General features: G+C 39.9%; 1 protein-coding gene across 1 annotated transcript in view; it reads left to right on the plus strand.

Moving 5' to 3' along the window:
- SLC2A13 (solute carrier family 2 member 13) overlaps window positions 1-16,914 on the plus strand; it is a 521,409-nt gene that overhangs the window by 88,641 nt on the left and 415,854 nt on the right. The window contains exon 2 of the mRNA XM_068972019.1: window positions 15,177-15,336. Coding sequence (XP_068828120.1) covers window positions 15,177-15,336 — 160 coding nt within the window. The remainder of the gene's footprint in view (window positions 1-15,176; window positions 15,337-16,914) is intronic.

Consider the following 16,914-nt stretch of genomic DNA (forward strand, 5'->3'; position numbering starts at 1 on the left):
TACACAGAAGAACTGTACAAAAAATATTTTCACGACCTGAATAATCACGATGGTGTGATCACTCATCTAGAGCCAGACATCCTGGAATGTGAAGTCAAGTGGGCCTTGGAAAGCATCACTACAAACAAAGCTAGTGGAGGTGATGGCATTCCATTTGAGCTATTTCAAATCCTGAAAGATGATGCTGTGAAAGTGCTGCACTCAATAAGCCAGCAAATTTGCAAAACTCAGCAGTGGCCACAGGACTGGAAAAGGTCAGTTTTCATTCCAATCCCAAAGAAAGGCAATGCCAAAGAATGCTCAAACTACTGCACAATTGTACTCATCCCATGTGCTAGTAAAGTAATGCTCAAAATTCTCCAAGCCAGGCTTCAGCAATAAGTGAACTGTGAACTTCCAGATGTTCAAGCTGGTTTTAGAAAAGGCAGAGGAACCAGAGATCAAATTGCCAACATCCACTGGATCATAGAAAAAGCAAGAGAGTTCCAGAAAAACATCTATTTCTGCTTTGTTGACTATGCTAAAGCTTTTGTTTGGATCATAATAAACTGTGGAAAATTCTGAAAGAGATGGGAATACCAGACCACCTGACCTGCCTCTTGAGAAACTTGTATGCAAGTCAGGAAGCAACAGTTAGAACTGGACATGGAACAACAGACTGGTTCCAGATAGGAAAAAGAGTACGTCAAGGTTGTATATTGTCACCCTGCTTATTTAACTTTTATGCAGAGTACATCATGAGAAACGCTGGACAGGGAGAAACGCTGGACAGGATGAAACACAAGCTGGAATCAAGATTGCCGGGAGAAATATCAATAACCTCAGATATGCAGATGACACCACCCTTATTGCAGAAAGTGAAGAGGAGCTAAAAAGCCTCTTGATGAAAGTGAAAGAGGAGAGTGAAAAAGTTGGCTTAAAGCTCAACGTTCAGAAAACAAAGATCATGGCTTCTGATCCCATCACTTCATGGGAAATAGATGGAGAAACAGTGGAAACAGTGTCAGACTTCATTTTTTTTGGCTCCAAAATCACTGCAGATGGTGACTGCCGCCATGAAATTAAAAGATGCTTACTCCTTGGAAGAAAAGTTATGACCAACCTAGATAGCATATTGAAAAGCAGAGACATTACTTTGCTGACTAAGGTCCGTCTAGTCAAGGCTATGGTTTTTCCTGTGGTCATGTATGGATGTGAGAGTTGGACTGTGAAGAAGGCTGAGCGCCAAAGATTTGATGCTTTTGAAGTGTGGTGTTGGAGAAGACTCTTGAGAGTCCCTTGGACTGCACGGAGATCCAACCAGTCCATTCTGAAGGAGATCAGCCCTGGGATTTCTTTGGAAGGAATGATGCTAAAGCTGAAACTCCAGTACTTTAGCCACCTCATGCAAGGAGTTGACTCATTGGAAAAGACTCTGATGCTGGGAGGGATTGGGGGCAGGAGGAGAAGGGGACGACAGAGGATGAGATGGGTGGATGGCATCACTGACTCGATGGACGTGAGTCTCAGTGAACTCCGGGAGATGGTGATGGACAGGGATGCCTGGCGTGCTGCGATTCATGGGATTGCAAAGCGTCAGACACGTTGAGCGATTGAACTGAACTGAACTGATCTGATGGAACCATTGATTGGCACAAAATTGAGAAAGGAATATGGCAGGGCTGTCTGTTGTCACTGTGTTCATTTAATCTCTGTGCTGCGTGCATCATGAGAAATGCTGGGTTGGGTGAATTACAAGCTGCAATCAAGATAGGTGGGAGAAACATCAACAACCTCAGATATGCAGATGATACCACTCTCATGGGAGAAAGCAAAGACTAACTAAAGAGTCTCTGGAAGAGTGTGAAGGAGGAGAGTGAAAGAGCTGGCTTAAAACTAAACATTAAAAACAGATCGTGGCATCTGGCCCCAGTACTTCATGCACACAGAGAGGAGAAAAGTAGAAGTAGTGCCAGATTTCCTTCTTGGGCTCTAAAATCCCTGCAGATGGCAACTACAGCCATGAAATCAGATGTTTGCTCCTTGGTGGGAAAGCTATGAGAAACCTAGGCAGTGTGTTGAAAAGCAGAGACACTACTCTGCCGACAAGGTTCTGTGTAGTCAAGGCTGTGGTGTTTCCAGTGGTCACCTGTGGTTGTGAGAGCTGAACCATAAAGAAGGTGGAGCACCTAAGAATTGATGCCTTCAAACTGTGGTGCTGGAGAAGACTCCTGAGAGTCTGTTGGACAGGACGGAGATCAAACCAGTCAATCTTCAGGGAAATCAATCCTGAATACTCATTGGAAGAAGTGATGCCGAAGCTGAAACTGTAGTATTTTGGTTATCTGATTCGAACAGCTGACTCATTGGAATAGTCCCTAATGCTGGGAAAGATTGAAGGCAGAAGGAGAAGAGGGTGTCAGAGAATGAGATGGCTGTATGGCATCACAGTGCAATGGATGTGAACTTCAGCAAGCTTTGGAAGATGGTAAGGGACAGAGAGGCCTGGTGTGCTGCAGTCCATGGGGTTGCAAAGCGTTGGACATGGCTGGCCAACTGAACAATTTCATTATGTTGTTATTTTTTTCTCCATGAGGTTTTGTGTTGTTCTTTCATTTAAAACATATTTGTCTGTTTTTTTAATTATGTGCATCTTTGTATTTTTATTAATTTATTTTAACTGGAGGATAATTGATTTCAAATATTGTGTTGGTTCTTGCCATTCATCAACATAAATGCACCATATGTTTGTTCCTTCCCTCTTGAACCTCCCTTCCACTTCCCATGCCACCCATCCCTTAGGTTGTCACACAGCACTGGTTTGAGCCCCCTGTGTCATACAGGAAATCCCCCCTGGCTATCTATTCTTCATGTGGTAATGTATGTTTTCATGCTACTTCCTCAATTCATCCCACCTTTGCCTACCACCCCCGCACCTCCTGCTCTCTATGTCTGTTTCTCACTGCTGCCCTGCAAATAGGTTTACCAGTATCATGTTTCTAGATTCCATATATATGCATTAATTTAGGGTGTTTATTTTTCTCTTTCTGATTTCACTCTGTATATGCATGCATACTAAGTCACTTTAGTCATGTCTGACTCTTTGCAACCCCATGAACCATAGCCCACCAGGCTTCTCTCTCCATGAGATTCTCCAGGCAAGAATACTGCTGTGGGTTGCCATGCCCTCCTTCAGGGGATCTTCCTGCACCAGGGATCAAAGTGGCATTTCTTATGTCTTCTGCATTGGCAGGCAGCTTTTTACCAACAGAACCACCTGGGAAACCCTCACTCTGTATAACAGGTTCTGAGTTCATTCACTTCATTAGAACTGACTCAAACACATTCCTTTTTATTGCTGAGTAATATTCCATTGTATATATGTACTACAACTTCTTTGTCTATTTATCTGTTGATGGACATCTAGGTTGCTTCCATGTAGTAGCTATTGTAAATAGTGCTGCAGTGAATATTGGAGTACATGTGTCTTTTTCAATTATGATTTCCTCAGGGTGCATGCCCAGTAGTGGAACTGTTGGGGCATATGGTTGTTTTATTCCTGGTTTTTTAAGGAGTCTCCATACTGTTCTCCTTAGTGGCTATATCACTTTACATTCCCACCAACAGGGCAAGAGGGTTTCTTTTCTTTCTTTCTTTTTCTTTGATTCAGTCTCTGTGTTGTTTTCTGTGTATTAAATGAAACAACCACCTCTCTCAGTCTTGAACACTGTCCTTGTATAGGAGATGAACCTTACTAATCAACTCTGCCCTAGCTCTTGATTGGTTTTCAAACCATTGTGATTGTCCAGGCAGCATGTTTTATTTTAAGTAGTGCCTGGTAATTGAGGGATGTGAAGACCAGTTAATGTCCCAAAGGGGAAAATAGTAATCAGCATCTAGATTCAGGTTGGTTGGGAGGCAAATGCTCAGGCAATGAATTTTAAAGAATGCAAATCTATAGTCACATGGGTCTGCCGGTTTAAGCCCTGAGGACTCTCTGAGATAGGAGTCTGACAGTGTCACCTGGGTAGCAGTCACAAATATCAGGGCTTCTGACTAGTGTACTAGCTCCTTTCTGGGAGATACTGATGAGCTTAGTGAGGCAGAAGTGGGATGCAAAACTTCTGTTCCCCATTCTAGTAATCCTGAGCACACCTCTATAGCCTCTAGTTGTGTGCTAAGGCTGAAGCCTGCCCCTATGGCTGAACCTCTACAGCTAGCAAGGAGTCTTCTTTCACAGAAAGACTTGGAGTGTGTTTCAATCTGCTGTCTCGGTTGTGCTCTGGAAGTGGTAACCCGCTAAGCACTGTCTTTTTTGATGTTTCGGTCCTGTTGGACCTAGGAATATAAGCTCCCTGGCCACTAGAGCCAGGTGATCAAGGGATATCTCAGGCAACAGCCATAGAAACTAGGGCACCAGTCATAAAAACAGGGCAGATTCTGGTGCTCTGGAGTGCTGTAGAGGGAGAATGTGAAGTTAATAACCTTCCTCCAAGGTCTCAGGATAGGTTTATCGTCAGACCTTAGATGTGTGTTTTTATTAGAATCCTGCCTCTCATGTTGCTGCTATGATGGCACAGTAATAGGCCTCTTTCACAGACAGATTGAATTCTTGAGTCTATTGCCTTTTCCTGTGCCAGGGTGGTAGCTGTCTAAGGGTTCTTTCTCTAGTGATCACAGTCCTGTGGGACCTGTGAGCCAAACTACACTGGCCACCAGAGCCAGGTGTCAATAAATGTGTTTGTTCCATGGCTGAAGCCACAAATATCAAGGTATTGGACAAGGGCATGAGCTCCTTTCTGTAAGATAACAGTTAGCTAGAGTGAGAGAGAGGGAGATTGAAAAGATTGCACCCACCTGCCTTTAGTCACTGATAGCTCCTCTATAGGCCTTCCAATTGCACCAAGCCAGAAGCCAGCCCCTCAGGCCAAAGCTCCTGGACAGGCAGATAGGCTAATTTCTAAGAAAGACTAGGATTTATTTTAGCCTGCTTTCTCTGCAGGGATCTGGGAGTGGCAGTCTGCCAAGAGCTGTCTTTCCAATTGTTCTCATAGCAAGGGTACTCAAGGACCAAGCCTACTGGCCTCCAGAGTCAGGGACTTCAGGAAATCAAATGCATCCCTTGGGTGGTAGCTCCAAAAATCAAATCATGGGTAAAAGCCAGACTCCAGGTATGTGTAGAAGATACCTGGAAGGTATGTGTAGGAGTATCACTGGAAGATATTGGAGCTCTGATGCATGGCAGAGGGGGAGTACAAAGATGGCGAGAAAAGGTAAAAAGAAAATAAAAAAAGAAAAGAAAAATAGGTGAAGAAAAAGAGGTGGTACTCACTGGCTTTTGCAAGGCAGATGGGAGTGTGCAAAATGGCACCCATTAGTTGGAGCATAAAGATGACACTAGTGGGAAAGGGAAAATAAAAAAGAGTTGTGGTTGGGAGATGGTGCCAGGTTTAGCAAGGCAGAGAGAGAGCAGGACAATGGCACCCACCAGCCTGCCTACCCACAGAATATCCCAGAAGGCTCCTGCCCCTCAGACCAATATTTTATTTAAAAGTAGAAAGCGAGTCTGTTTCATATAAAGTCTGGTCACTTTTCAAAGTGCTGTTTCTCCTCTGGGCCCTGGGGCAGATGAGTTTGTGCACTGCCCTTTAAGAGCCATTCCTCAGTTCATTCCAGCCCCATTGGTCTACATGGATATGAGTCCTATAGGTCTTCAAAGCTAGATGTTCTAGGGGCTCATCTCTCAGGTACCCATCTTAAATGTTGAGGTGCCTGATGTTTGCTTCTCATTTACCTGATATGAAGGGGTTGCTTTGCCAGTTTTTAGTCTTTTTCCAGAGGAAATTATTTCACATATGGCTGTAGATTTGATGTGTCTTTGGGAAAAAGTGAGTTCAGAATCTTCTTAGGTCACCATCTTGAACTGGAACTTCTGCTTTCCATTCTTGTAGAACACCTCAAATTGATGTTTCACGTTAGTTCAAATTTCATACATCTTCATCTTTGTTATGTACTGTCTCCAATATGGTATTTGCTGCTATAATTATTTATATATCCTGCTATTAAATTTTTGGTATTCTTGTGATCCTTCTGTACCCTACTCATTTCCCTGTTTAATTCTGTTCTGTTGTATTTCAATTTAAACCAATTCCCTCCTCCTGGCTTTCTGTTCCTGATTTTTAGGTAAGGTCTAACCATATATTGAAGAACAACCTAAACAGTTTTTGGAGGGTGTTCATTTGTTGTTATGCTATTTTAATATTTTCTTTAATAGTTCTTCTATTTTATTTCTCAGACCTTTTTACTGATTGCATGACTATTTCTATAGCAACTTCTAGCCCTGAGCTTATCTTATTCTATATATATTTCTTAAGTATTTTATCTATACCTATTAAAATCTATATTCAGGTGATTCACAGACTTTTAGCTCCATATTGTTGTCCTTAGAACATTTACCTCTAGATGTCACATAGAGCTAAGGCAAAGCACTACTTTTGCTTCTGTCTGCTGAATTTACTGCCTTGAGGAAAATATATTGATTTCTTATTAACCTTTGGTGCATTCCATTTGTCAGATGTAAAAGCATACTGCTTCTGCTTTTGTAGCATTTGACACAGCTGTCTTTCTCTTATAACCTTGAAACTCTATTCTAAAAGTATCTTGCTGCTGCTGCTGCTAAGTCGCTTCAGTCGTGTCCGACTCCATGCGACCCCATAGACGGCAGCCCACCAGGCTCCCCCGTCCCTGGGATTCTCCAGGCAAGAACGCTGGAGTGGGTTGCCATTTCCTTCTCCAATGCATGAAAGTGAAAAGTGAAAGTGAAGTCGCTCAGTCGTGTCTGACTCTTAGCGACCCCATGGACTGCAGCCTACCAGGCTTCTCCGTCCATGGGATTTTCCAGGCAAGAGTACTGGAGTGGGGTGCCATTGGTTACACATCTAATAATTTTTATATTTGCTGTCTCTCCCCATAAAGAATTTTTTTTCCTTCTCTGTTCTTTTCCTACCTTGCTACATCTCTGTTTTCCAGCAGCACTTCTTCTTTTTTCTCCTTATCTGAATGCTGAAATGTTACACTGTTACTTAAAGTGATTTTTTGCTATAAGGGTACTAAACTAGTATCAAGATTATTATATATGGCTACATAACAGTGTATTTTGTTTGACTGTTTTCTTTGGCAAAAAGAATTTTTTGTACCTTAGTTGTGTAAGCAGCTTTATACATTATGTCTTATGCTCAGTCAGCTTCTATATTTACGGTACCTGCTTAACTTATTTAAGAAGTTTGAGACCCCTTCATGGACAATAATAATATTTGCAATATAATGAGTTAAAGTTACTTTTAAAGACTTATGGAAAAAATACTGCAAGTTATAACCAAATTTTAATAATGGTTATCTATGGGTGGTATGATTAGAGAGGATTTTTAATTACCTTACTTCTTATATGTAGTTTTCAAATTTTCCCTAATGAATAGCATCTATTAACACAAGGTTAAAAGGATATGGTTTTGTGTATTCATCCCATAGTACTAAGGAACGACCATAAGCCCAGGTCTGTGCTTAACACATAGACAATGACAACATGAGATATGAACATTTCATTAAAGGGCTTGTAGTCCTGCTTTGAGAAGTAATGTGATACAGGTTCTACTGAACTGTTACCAGTTAAAAAGGACATGAGCAGATCAATAGAAAGTTCTCAAGTAGTGTAAAGGAAGAGGCCATTTAGTCTGTGAGAAACTTAACTGAGTTGAAATGATGGTGATATGTTTGTAATGCTTTCTTAGGAGCTTTTTAATGCTGTAGAACATAAACTCTGCTAGTTATCCTTATAGATAGAATCTTTCTCATTACCCAGCTCTTCCATTTTAAGCACAATGTGTTGTATATATTTTCATCACTTTGGGGCTTATTGCATTTTGAAGCTGCCCAGCAGAGTTTTTTTTTTTTTTTTTAACTTAATAGGAATTTTTTATCTCACTGCTCTGGCGGTCAGAAGTCCAAAATCAAGGTATCACGTATCTTATTATTCAGGAAAGAAACAAAAACTAAAACTAAATTCTAAGGTGTTAATAACCTGGTACATGTAGATACTCGATATTTAGAAGAATACAGACATACCAGTCCTGGGCAGAACAGCAAAACTGAGACAGTTACAATGAAAGATACCATTTGTTTGGACAAATTTTTGCTATTAAAATTTCTTTAGAGGTCATAGAGCAATAATTTACAAAATGAAATTAGGACGTCATAATCATTCTTGTTCAAGCGTTATTATTAAACGTTAGCTTCATGTGCTTCTAGGAAGCTAATTAGTTGCTGCTTGGCTTATTGTGCTGAGAGGCTGTTGTGATTCATGGGTATTTACCCATTGCAACAGGATTTTCTGATTCTATTTGGTTATGAGATTATTTATACTTCTGACTCAAGGCTTTAAAAGGACTTCCAGCAGTGTTTGAAAGCCAACTTTGGAGCTCAAGAGCATTTTGTGCCATTTATGGTGAATCAGCTTGGCGGTATTAGAATGTGTGAATTGGGTTGTACTGCAGTGGCTAAGGTGCAGTTTTCTGGTGAGACTCCTCAAGCTAAACATGATAATAAGTTTTCTTTGATGTAGACTTTTTTATTTTGTAAGGGATAAAACTTTCAAAAATATTCGAAAATATTCATTGCAGCACTGTTTATAATAGTCGGGACATGGAAGCAACCTAGATGTCCATCAGCAGATGAATGGACAAGAAAGCTGTGGTACATATACACAATGGAGTGTTACTCAGCCATTAAAAAGAATACATTTGAATCAGTTCTAATGAGGTGGATGAAACTGGAGCCTATTATACAGAGTGAAGTAAGCCAGAAAGAAAAACACCAATACAGTATACTAATGCATATATATGGAATTTAGAAAGATGGTAATGATAACCCTGTATGTGAGACAGCAAGAGAGACACAGATGTATAAAACAGTCTTTTGGACTCTGTGGGAGACGGAGAGGGTGGGATGATTTGGGAGAATGGCATTGAAACATGTATACTATCATGTAAGAAATGAATCGCCAGTCTAGGTTCGGTGCAGGATGCTTGGGGCTGGTGCACTGGGATGACCCGGAGGGATGGTGTAGGTGGGCGAGGAGGTGGGAGGGGGTTCGGGATTAGGAACATGTGTACACTCGTGGCACATTCATGTTGATGTGTGGCAAAACCAATACAATATTGTAAAGTAAAAAAAATAATAAAAAGAAAAAAAATCGAAAATAATACCAACACAGGTTTTTGTGGTTGTATTTACTCTAGTAAGCTATTAACAACACTGTACTACTATACTCTATATGTTAGTTTTAACTCATGACTTTCTGTGCTCAGTCAGTTCAGTTGTCTCTGACTCTTTGCAAATCTAAGGACCATAAATGACCAGGCCCCTCTGTCCATGGGATTCTCCAGGCAAGAATACTGGAGTGGGTTGCCATTTCCTCCTCCAGGGGATCCTCCTGACCCAGGGATCAAACCAGGGTTTCTTATGTCTTCGGCACTGGCAGACTGGTTCTTTACCACTAGCGGCACCTGGGAAGTCTGTTTAATGTGTATAATAAATAATTTGTCTTTTCTTTATGAGATATTTATTTTTAAAATAGGGAAGAAATCAAAAGCTCTTTCTAGAATACTTCTAAACTTTAAATATTATTAATTACATCTGTTTATGAAGCACTTTGGAGAAGGGAACAGCAGTCCACTCCAGTATTCTTGCCTGGAGAATCCCATGGACAAGTCGCAAAGAGCTGAACACAACTGAGCGACTGATGCATGCATGAAGCACTTAGACTGTCCTTCATAAGAACATAGTGGTAAAGAATATTTCTGCCAATGCAGGAGATGCAGGAGACGTGGGTTTGCTCTCTCAGTTGGGAAGATCCCTTGGAGAACAAAATGGCAACCCACTCCAGTATTCTTGCCTGGGAAATTCTGTGGACAGAGGAACCTAATGGGCTACAGTTCTTGGGATCACAGAGTCGGACATGACTGAACATGTCTCCATGTGTGTTGTGTTATTAACAGCAAAGTGAATTCACAGGGCCCATGCTTAACATACATATATTGGAGAGTTGTGAGTATAGTGAACCTGAAGTCTACTACTCTTCCTGATTATTGACGTTCTCTTATAGTTCTCCATCTTCATTAAGCAGTTTTGTAAAAGGAGACTTGAAACTTGTCTAGCTTGAAAGAGTCGAACACGACTGAGCGACTGAACTGAACTGAGCTTGAAATTATATAGTTATTCACATTCAGTTCTCCTTTTTGTTACTTAACACGACACCTGCTGGCAGTAAGTCACATAGCAGGTAATAGGAGCAGAGAAGAGATCAGGCCCTCCTGCCCCTTGAAGTTCATGTGTGCCTGCTAAGATCAGTTCAGTTCAGTTCAGTCGCTCATTCATGTCCGACTCTTTGCCACCCCATGGACCTCAGCACGGCAGGCCTCCCTGTCCATCACCAGCTCCTGGAGTTTACCCAAACTCATGTCCATTGAGTCAGTGATGCCATCTAACCATCTCATCCTCTCTTGGCCCCTTCTCCTCCTGCCCTCAATCTTTCCTGGCAACAGGGTCTTTTCTAATGAGTCAGCTCTTCGCATCAGGTGGCCAAAGTATTGGAGTTTCAGCTTCAACATCAGTCCTTCCAATGAATATTCAGGACTGATTTCCTTTAGGATGGACTAGTTGGATCTCCTTGCAGTCCAAGGGACTCTAAAGACCACAGTTCAAAAGCATCAATTCTTTGGTGCTCAGCTTTCTTTATAGTCCAACTCTCACATCCATACAGGACTACTGGAAAAACCATTGCCTTGACAAGACGGACCTTTGTTGGCAAAGTAATGCTAAAGTAGTAGGGCCAAAAATAAAATGTTCCTGACATATTTCCAAAGGGTCATATTTGAAACAGAGACACAGCAGTCAGTCTTCCAGTGGCACATTACAAAGACTAGGGGACCTGAGTCTGTGAGATCCACTTTGACATTAACTTGGCTATGCGACTTTCTGAAAACCTCTTATTGTCTCTGAGGCTGGGGTTCTTTATCTTTCCTAAGGGAGTAGTGAATGATACCTGTCCCACCTACTTTTTAAAGGATGACCTTACATGGAATGCAAAATGGTAACATAAAAAGATTGTAGAAAGTAACATAATATTCAAGGCTAAGGTAATTGCTTGCTGGTCACTTTCTTTTTTTTTAAGTATTGGAATTTTTCAGGACTCAGTTCTAGGCATTCTTCTTGTGTTCCATTTTTAGGAAATCTCTTACATTCCCATGGTTTCAGTTATATGTACCTTTCATACAGAACCATCTTTTGAGTTCCAAGTATTTGTGCAGCTCTCAAACTCTACTGGGCCCAGTCTCAGTTTGACATTGCATTTAAAGAAATACTGTCCAGCAACTAAAAGTAATTAAATAGTAATACTACTTTTTACTCAAGTCTCCAAGAATATAATAGCATGGAGGGTATAATTCAATATTTCAAAAAATCTTTTATCCACCCCCATCTCTACCCCCAGTCAAACCTCAATTAGTCCCTGTGTTAGACGTGCTCCCAGTTTTCCATACTGACCCTGAGACTCACAGCTTCTTGCAGACTTTTTCTCATTTGATCTTCTCGCAAACCATGTTCGGCCCATGTTTTCTTCTCTATCCCTTTCTGCCTGCCATGATAACAGCCCAAGAACTAGGCTGGCGAAGACCAAATTCTCCCTTGAAGATGAGAGAGGAAGGAAAGGTTAGTTAGTTTGGCAAAGACGCTTATTCGAGTAGGCAAAAAGAGGAGGCTGGGAACATTTACATGTAAATAACCTGTATTTCCAGCACACTTATAGAATGTTTCACTTGTTCTTTACTTGTTTATTTCACAGAACACCTCTAATTCAGCCTGTCTAAAACTTGACCTTATCGTCCATACAAATTTGCTTCTCCTCTAATACCCTTATCTTCATATTAAGTGTCCATCATGCTCTTAGTTGCTTATTTTGAACATCTGAACATCGTTCTCAAATTCTTCCTCTCCTCATCCTTCACAGTTCCATTCACATTCCCTTCATCCTAGACACTGAATATATCCTTCTAGAATCTCCATTTTACCCAATCTCTGCTTCCGCCACTGAACTCCTTGTTTCCCTGCAATCTGTTTTCCATATTCCAACCAGAAAGATCATTTTAAAACATGCATTCAGTTATGCCTTTTCCTCCCTTACACTGTTGAAAGGCTTTTGAGTACCAAGCCTTTAATATGGTCTCTGCTTCCTAGGTGGCTCAGTGGTAAAGAAGCCACCGGTAATGCAGGAGATTCGCGTTTGATTTCTGGGTTGGGAAGATTCCGCTGGGGGAAGAGATGGCAAACCTCTCCAGTATTCTTGCCTGGGAACTCCCATTGACAGAGGAGCCTGGCGGACTACAGTCCATGGGGTTGCAAAAGACTTAGCGACTAAATAACAATACAGCCTCTAAGGTCCCGTATACTCTGGCTGGTTTCTGCTTATGTCTCTAAAAGTAGTCTGCTTATTAACAGGATGCATCTCTTCCTGCCTCAAAGCCTTTGTCTAAGCTGGGTCTGGATGTCTAAAGTATCTTTCACCCTCTTCACCCTCTACCCTACTCACCAACCTCCTCATCCAAGATTTCTCTGACTTCTCAGGCAGGGCCCAATCCCTTTGCTATGGATTCTGGTTCCACTCAGGTTTGATCTCTGGAACTGGAGGAGCTTCTGGAATAGAAAATGGCAACCTATTCCAGTATTCTTGCCTGGAAAACTCCATGGAGAGAGGAGCCCAGCTTGCTATAGTCCATGGTTGCAAAGGGTTGGACATGACTGAGCACAAACACACACACTTGTTCCCCGTGTTTTCCTGTGATGAGACCCATTGCACTTGATATCTATTAACTTGTTCTAACACATTTGCCCAGTAAGCCTTAGCATGAAGTCAGAAGGCATGTCTCTCTCCTGTAGCACTTCTTCCCCTGTGCTAACCACAGTACGCAGCTCAGATCGAGTATTCATTGTACACTTGTTGATTAAAGGATACTTCTTCCATGATTTGGGCTTTGTCTGCCTCTCATCTCTGTGCATATTGTGCTTTACACTGCATTTATCCCTGAGAAAACCTCATGTGGTTCCACATTATTTAGGCTCATGCTCTTCTCTCTCAAATGTTTCCTAAGTTAGATGAAAGCCAATTTAGAGTAGTCTGTGCTATTAAATTGATTAGCAGTCAGATGGAAACTTTCAGCAGTTTAGGTGATGATTTAATTATAATAGCTATTCTTACTTTGTCTGCTATTATATACTTATTATGTTGTGGAACTCATAAAATAATATGATTCTTTTCACTGTAGCCATATATTAACAAATACTCCAGAAGCAAATAACATTGGTTGAAACTACAGAGTATATAGTTCTGAGACTTAATGTTCTGACTTCTGTGCAAATTCAATAAATATTTACCAGTAGTTTTCAACAGTACAGTGAATATATTCTAGAAGTAGATATATGTACTATTTAAGTCTTATTGATATGTTTATTTATGCTACCTTTGAACAAAGCAAATAAATATATAGCAAAACCTATTTAAAATAGATAAGATTGGAGATGATTGTGGTGTCAGGAAGGAATTTAACTCACAAAATAAATAACCATGAAGTCCAAAACACTTGGTGAAGTGAGCCTCACTGACTTCCCACATAATACGGGAGATAAAAGATGGCTATGTGATTTATAATGCCCATAAGGAAACACAAATCACTTATTGAGAAGCATAACTGTTGCAACTTCTGAAACTAGAGAGAAATTCCTCCTGTTGTCAGAAGGTGGTAAATGGCACCTTTTCAGCCCTTGTACAGAAAGCATGTGTGTGTGCTCAGTCACTTAGGCATGTCCAGCTTTTTACCATTTCATGGGCTGTAGCCCGATAGTTGTCTTTGTCCCCAAAAAGCACAGCAACAGGTTTCTTAGTGCTGCTACTTTCAACTGCAGCAGGCTATTTTTTGGCATTACAAAGCTCAATTCATTAAAAACAATTCTACATGGGTCTATTATGCAACCCATTGATATTATGGTGTCATCTGGTCATTGATTTATATTGTCTACAGTATAAAGAGATTAAATTATGTGAGATAATCCTGCTTAATTGCTTTCACTATGCTTTTGGTGAGTATTGATTAGATGTTAGATTTTGGTTAAATAACCACACGTATCTGGAAGTGCCCCTGGGAAGCGAACTAGCTATGGCCAGCAGGACCAAGATTTTATTTTAAGAAATAATTTGAGATTGTTTTAAAGTTGTATGCCATAGTACTGTAGTTTTTAAACACGTGGTGTTTTAAAACATCAGGGTCATCTGGAGGATTTTTAAAAGACAGGCTCATCTCCCACCTCTGTAGTTTTCTACTGAATAGGCTGAGGGTGGCTGAGGTGAATGTATCCTTTTTTTTTTAAAGAAAGCCACACTAGTGATTCTAGTGCAGGTTGAGAATTGCTGCCATAGATTATACTGTATTAATTTTATATAGAAAACACTTAAAGCAATATAACCAAATACATGTTTTCCCCAAATCATCTATTTTATGGTTAAGATCATCTGTTTTTGATGACTGTAAATTCCCAAATTATTATCCATTGCAAGCTCTTTCTGAAATGTACATCTAGCCATTGAGTAAGGTGATCTAATGTATGGACATCTAATTAGGAAAGAAATTAAGAGTTTTGTAGTTTTTATAACTTTGAATAGTTAATGTGTGTATTTGGGGATAATTTTTTATTCTCACCGTTACCTGATTACATTTCCATATGGACTAACGATATTTCAATGATTATATTCTATCTAGAGAGCATTTTCCTATTTTTAATCTTCATAAAGTTTTAAAGGATACTTAAACATGCTTTCTAAAGTTATCTGAGATCTCTAGGATTACTTTCATTTGTGGACTTTCAAGTGATAATATGAAAAATGATATTTATAGATTGGTATTTAACATGTCTTTACTTATATTCAGTAGTTACTAGTTATAAACAAAATCTTTAAATATGTGGTAAACCTTTGTTTAAAATAGAAAACTAAGTCCCCATACATGTGTGTGTATATGTCTCAGTCTGTCTTAACATCTATGACAACAGAAATCTTGAATGATGTCTGATGTTTACTTTTCATTCTTTCTTTACAGGCATTGCTTCTATGACGGTGCCAGTGTACATTGCTGAGGTCTCACCCCCCAATTTAAGAGGTCGATTAGTCACCATTAATACGCTCTTCATCACAGGAGGGCAGTTCTTTGCAAGTGTTGTTGATGGAGCCTTCAGTTATCTTCAGAAAGATGGATGGAGGTCTGTAATCATTCTTACATTTAATTTTCAAATAAATTATGACTTTAGGGGATAGCAGAAAAATTGAGAAATGATGGGAAAAAAAAAAACATAACTAGGTATTTTGAATCATTACAGCTAACTCATATGTGATGGTATTCAGCAAAATTAAGTGGACCAGAAGGTGATATTTATTTTAATAATAGACAAGGAACCTATCATTAAGAATTGATATTTACAGGATTTTTTAGCATTTCGGTGACATTTCTCACACTGTATATGGTATTTTGCAATGTTTGTTTAAAATGAATGTAACAATAAATATGCATGGAGTTTTTGAATTTTACCAGTGATTGACAACCTATTTATGAACTGCAGATATAACTAATGCCCTTTTTGGATTTAGGAAGCTACATTCTGATCTGAAAGAGAATTCAGTCTTTTTCTGTAAAACAATCTCATGTTAAAACTTAAGATATTATGGGCTTGATATTTGATATACTTCATGGTATTCAAAAAAACAGATTCATGTAACTCTTCCAGTGGTTTAATTTTTAATAAAATTTCACTGTACTCTGTATAGGTGCTGGAGATAAAATATTCCACAAGAAAGAATCTGGTGCATATTTTCATCATGCTTAAAGTATTGAAATTAACTCTTAACAGCTGAAGAAAAATGGTTTACTGCTATGTGGATATAGGGAATTAAACTTACATATGTAAGTGGCACAATAAATCGGAGTCATTAAAGACTTAGACTGATGAAGTTTTATTAAAAGTTATGTGAAGAAACTCACAGAAGTCAGTGAGGGCCTATGTTTGTCAGAAACAAATAAAGAGAGGACACATTTCTTTAAAGCATTAACTCTGCCTGCTGATGCTGAGAAGCCACTTAAATTCCTCTTTCTTTTCTTCTCTGTAGAAGAACAGAAAGAGGGAGATGATAAGTTGTTACCAGCATCAGTTCAATTCATTTCAGTTGCTCAGTCCTGTCCAACTGTTTGCAACCCCATGAACTGCAGCAATCCAGGCTTCCCTGTCCTTCACCAATTCCCAGAGTTTGCTCAAACTTATGTCCATCAAATTGGTGATGCCATCCAATCATCTCATCCTCTGTCATCCCCTTCTCCTCCTGCCTTCAATCTTTCCCAGTATCTGGGTCTTTTCTAATCAGTTGACTCTTCGCATCAGGTGGCCAAAGTATTGGAGCTTCAGCTTCAGCATTAGTCCTTCTGGTGAATATTCAGGACTGATTTCCTTTAGGATTGACTGGTTTGGTCTCCTTGCAGTCCAAGGACTCTCAAGAATCTTCTCCAGCACCACATTCTGAAAGCATCAATTCTTCAGCGCTCAGCCTTCTTTATGGTCCAACTCTCACATCCATACAGTACTACTGGAAAAACCATAGCTGTGACTACCTGGACTTTTGTCGGTAAAGTGATGTATCTGCCTTTTAATACCTGTCTAGGCTTGTCATAACTTTCCTTCCAAGGAGCAAGTGTCTTTTAATTTCTAGCTTCCTGTCAATGTCCACTGTGGTTTTGGAGCCCAAGAAAAGAAAAGATGCCACTGCTTACACTTTTTTCTCTTTCTATTTGT

Source organism: Capricornis sumatraensis, chromosome 4, assembly GCF_032405125.1.
Source record: "Capricornis sumatraensis isolate serow.1 chromosome 4, serow.2, whole genome shotgun sequence".
Taxonomy (NCBI): domain Eukaryota; kingdom Metazoa; phylum Chordata; class Mammalia; order Artiodactyla; family Bovidae; genus Capricornis; species Capricornis sumatraensis.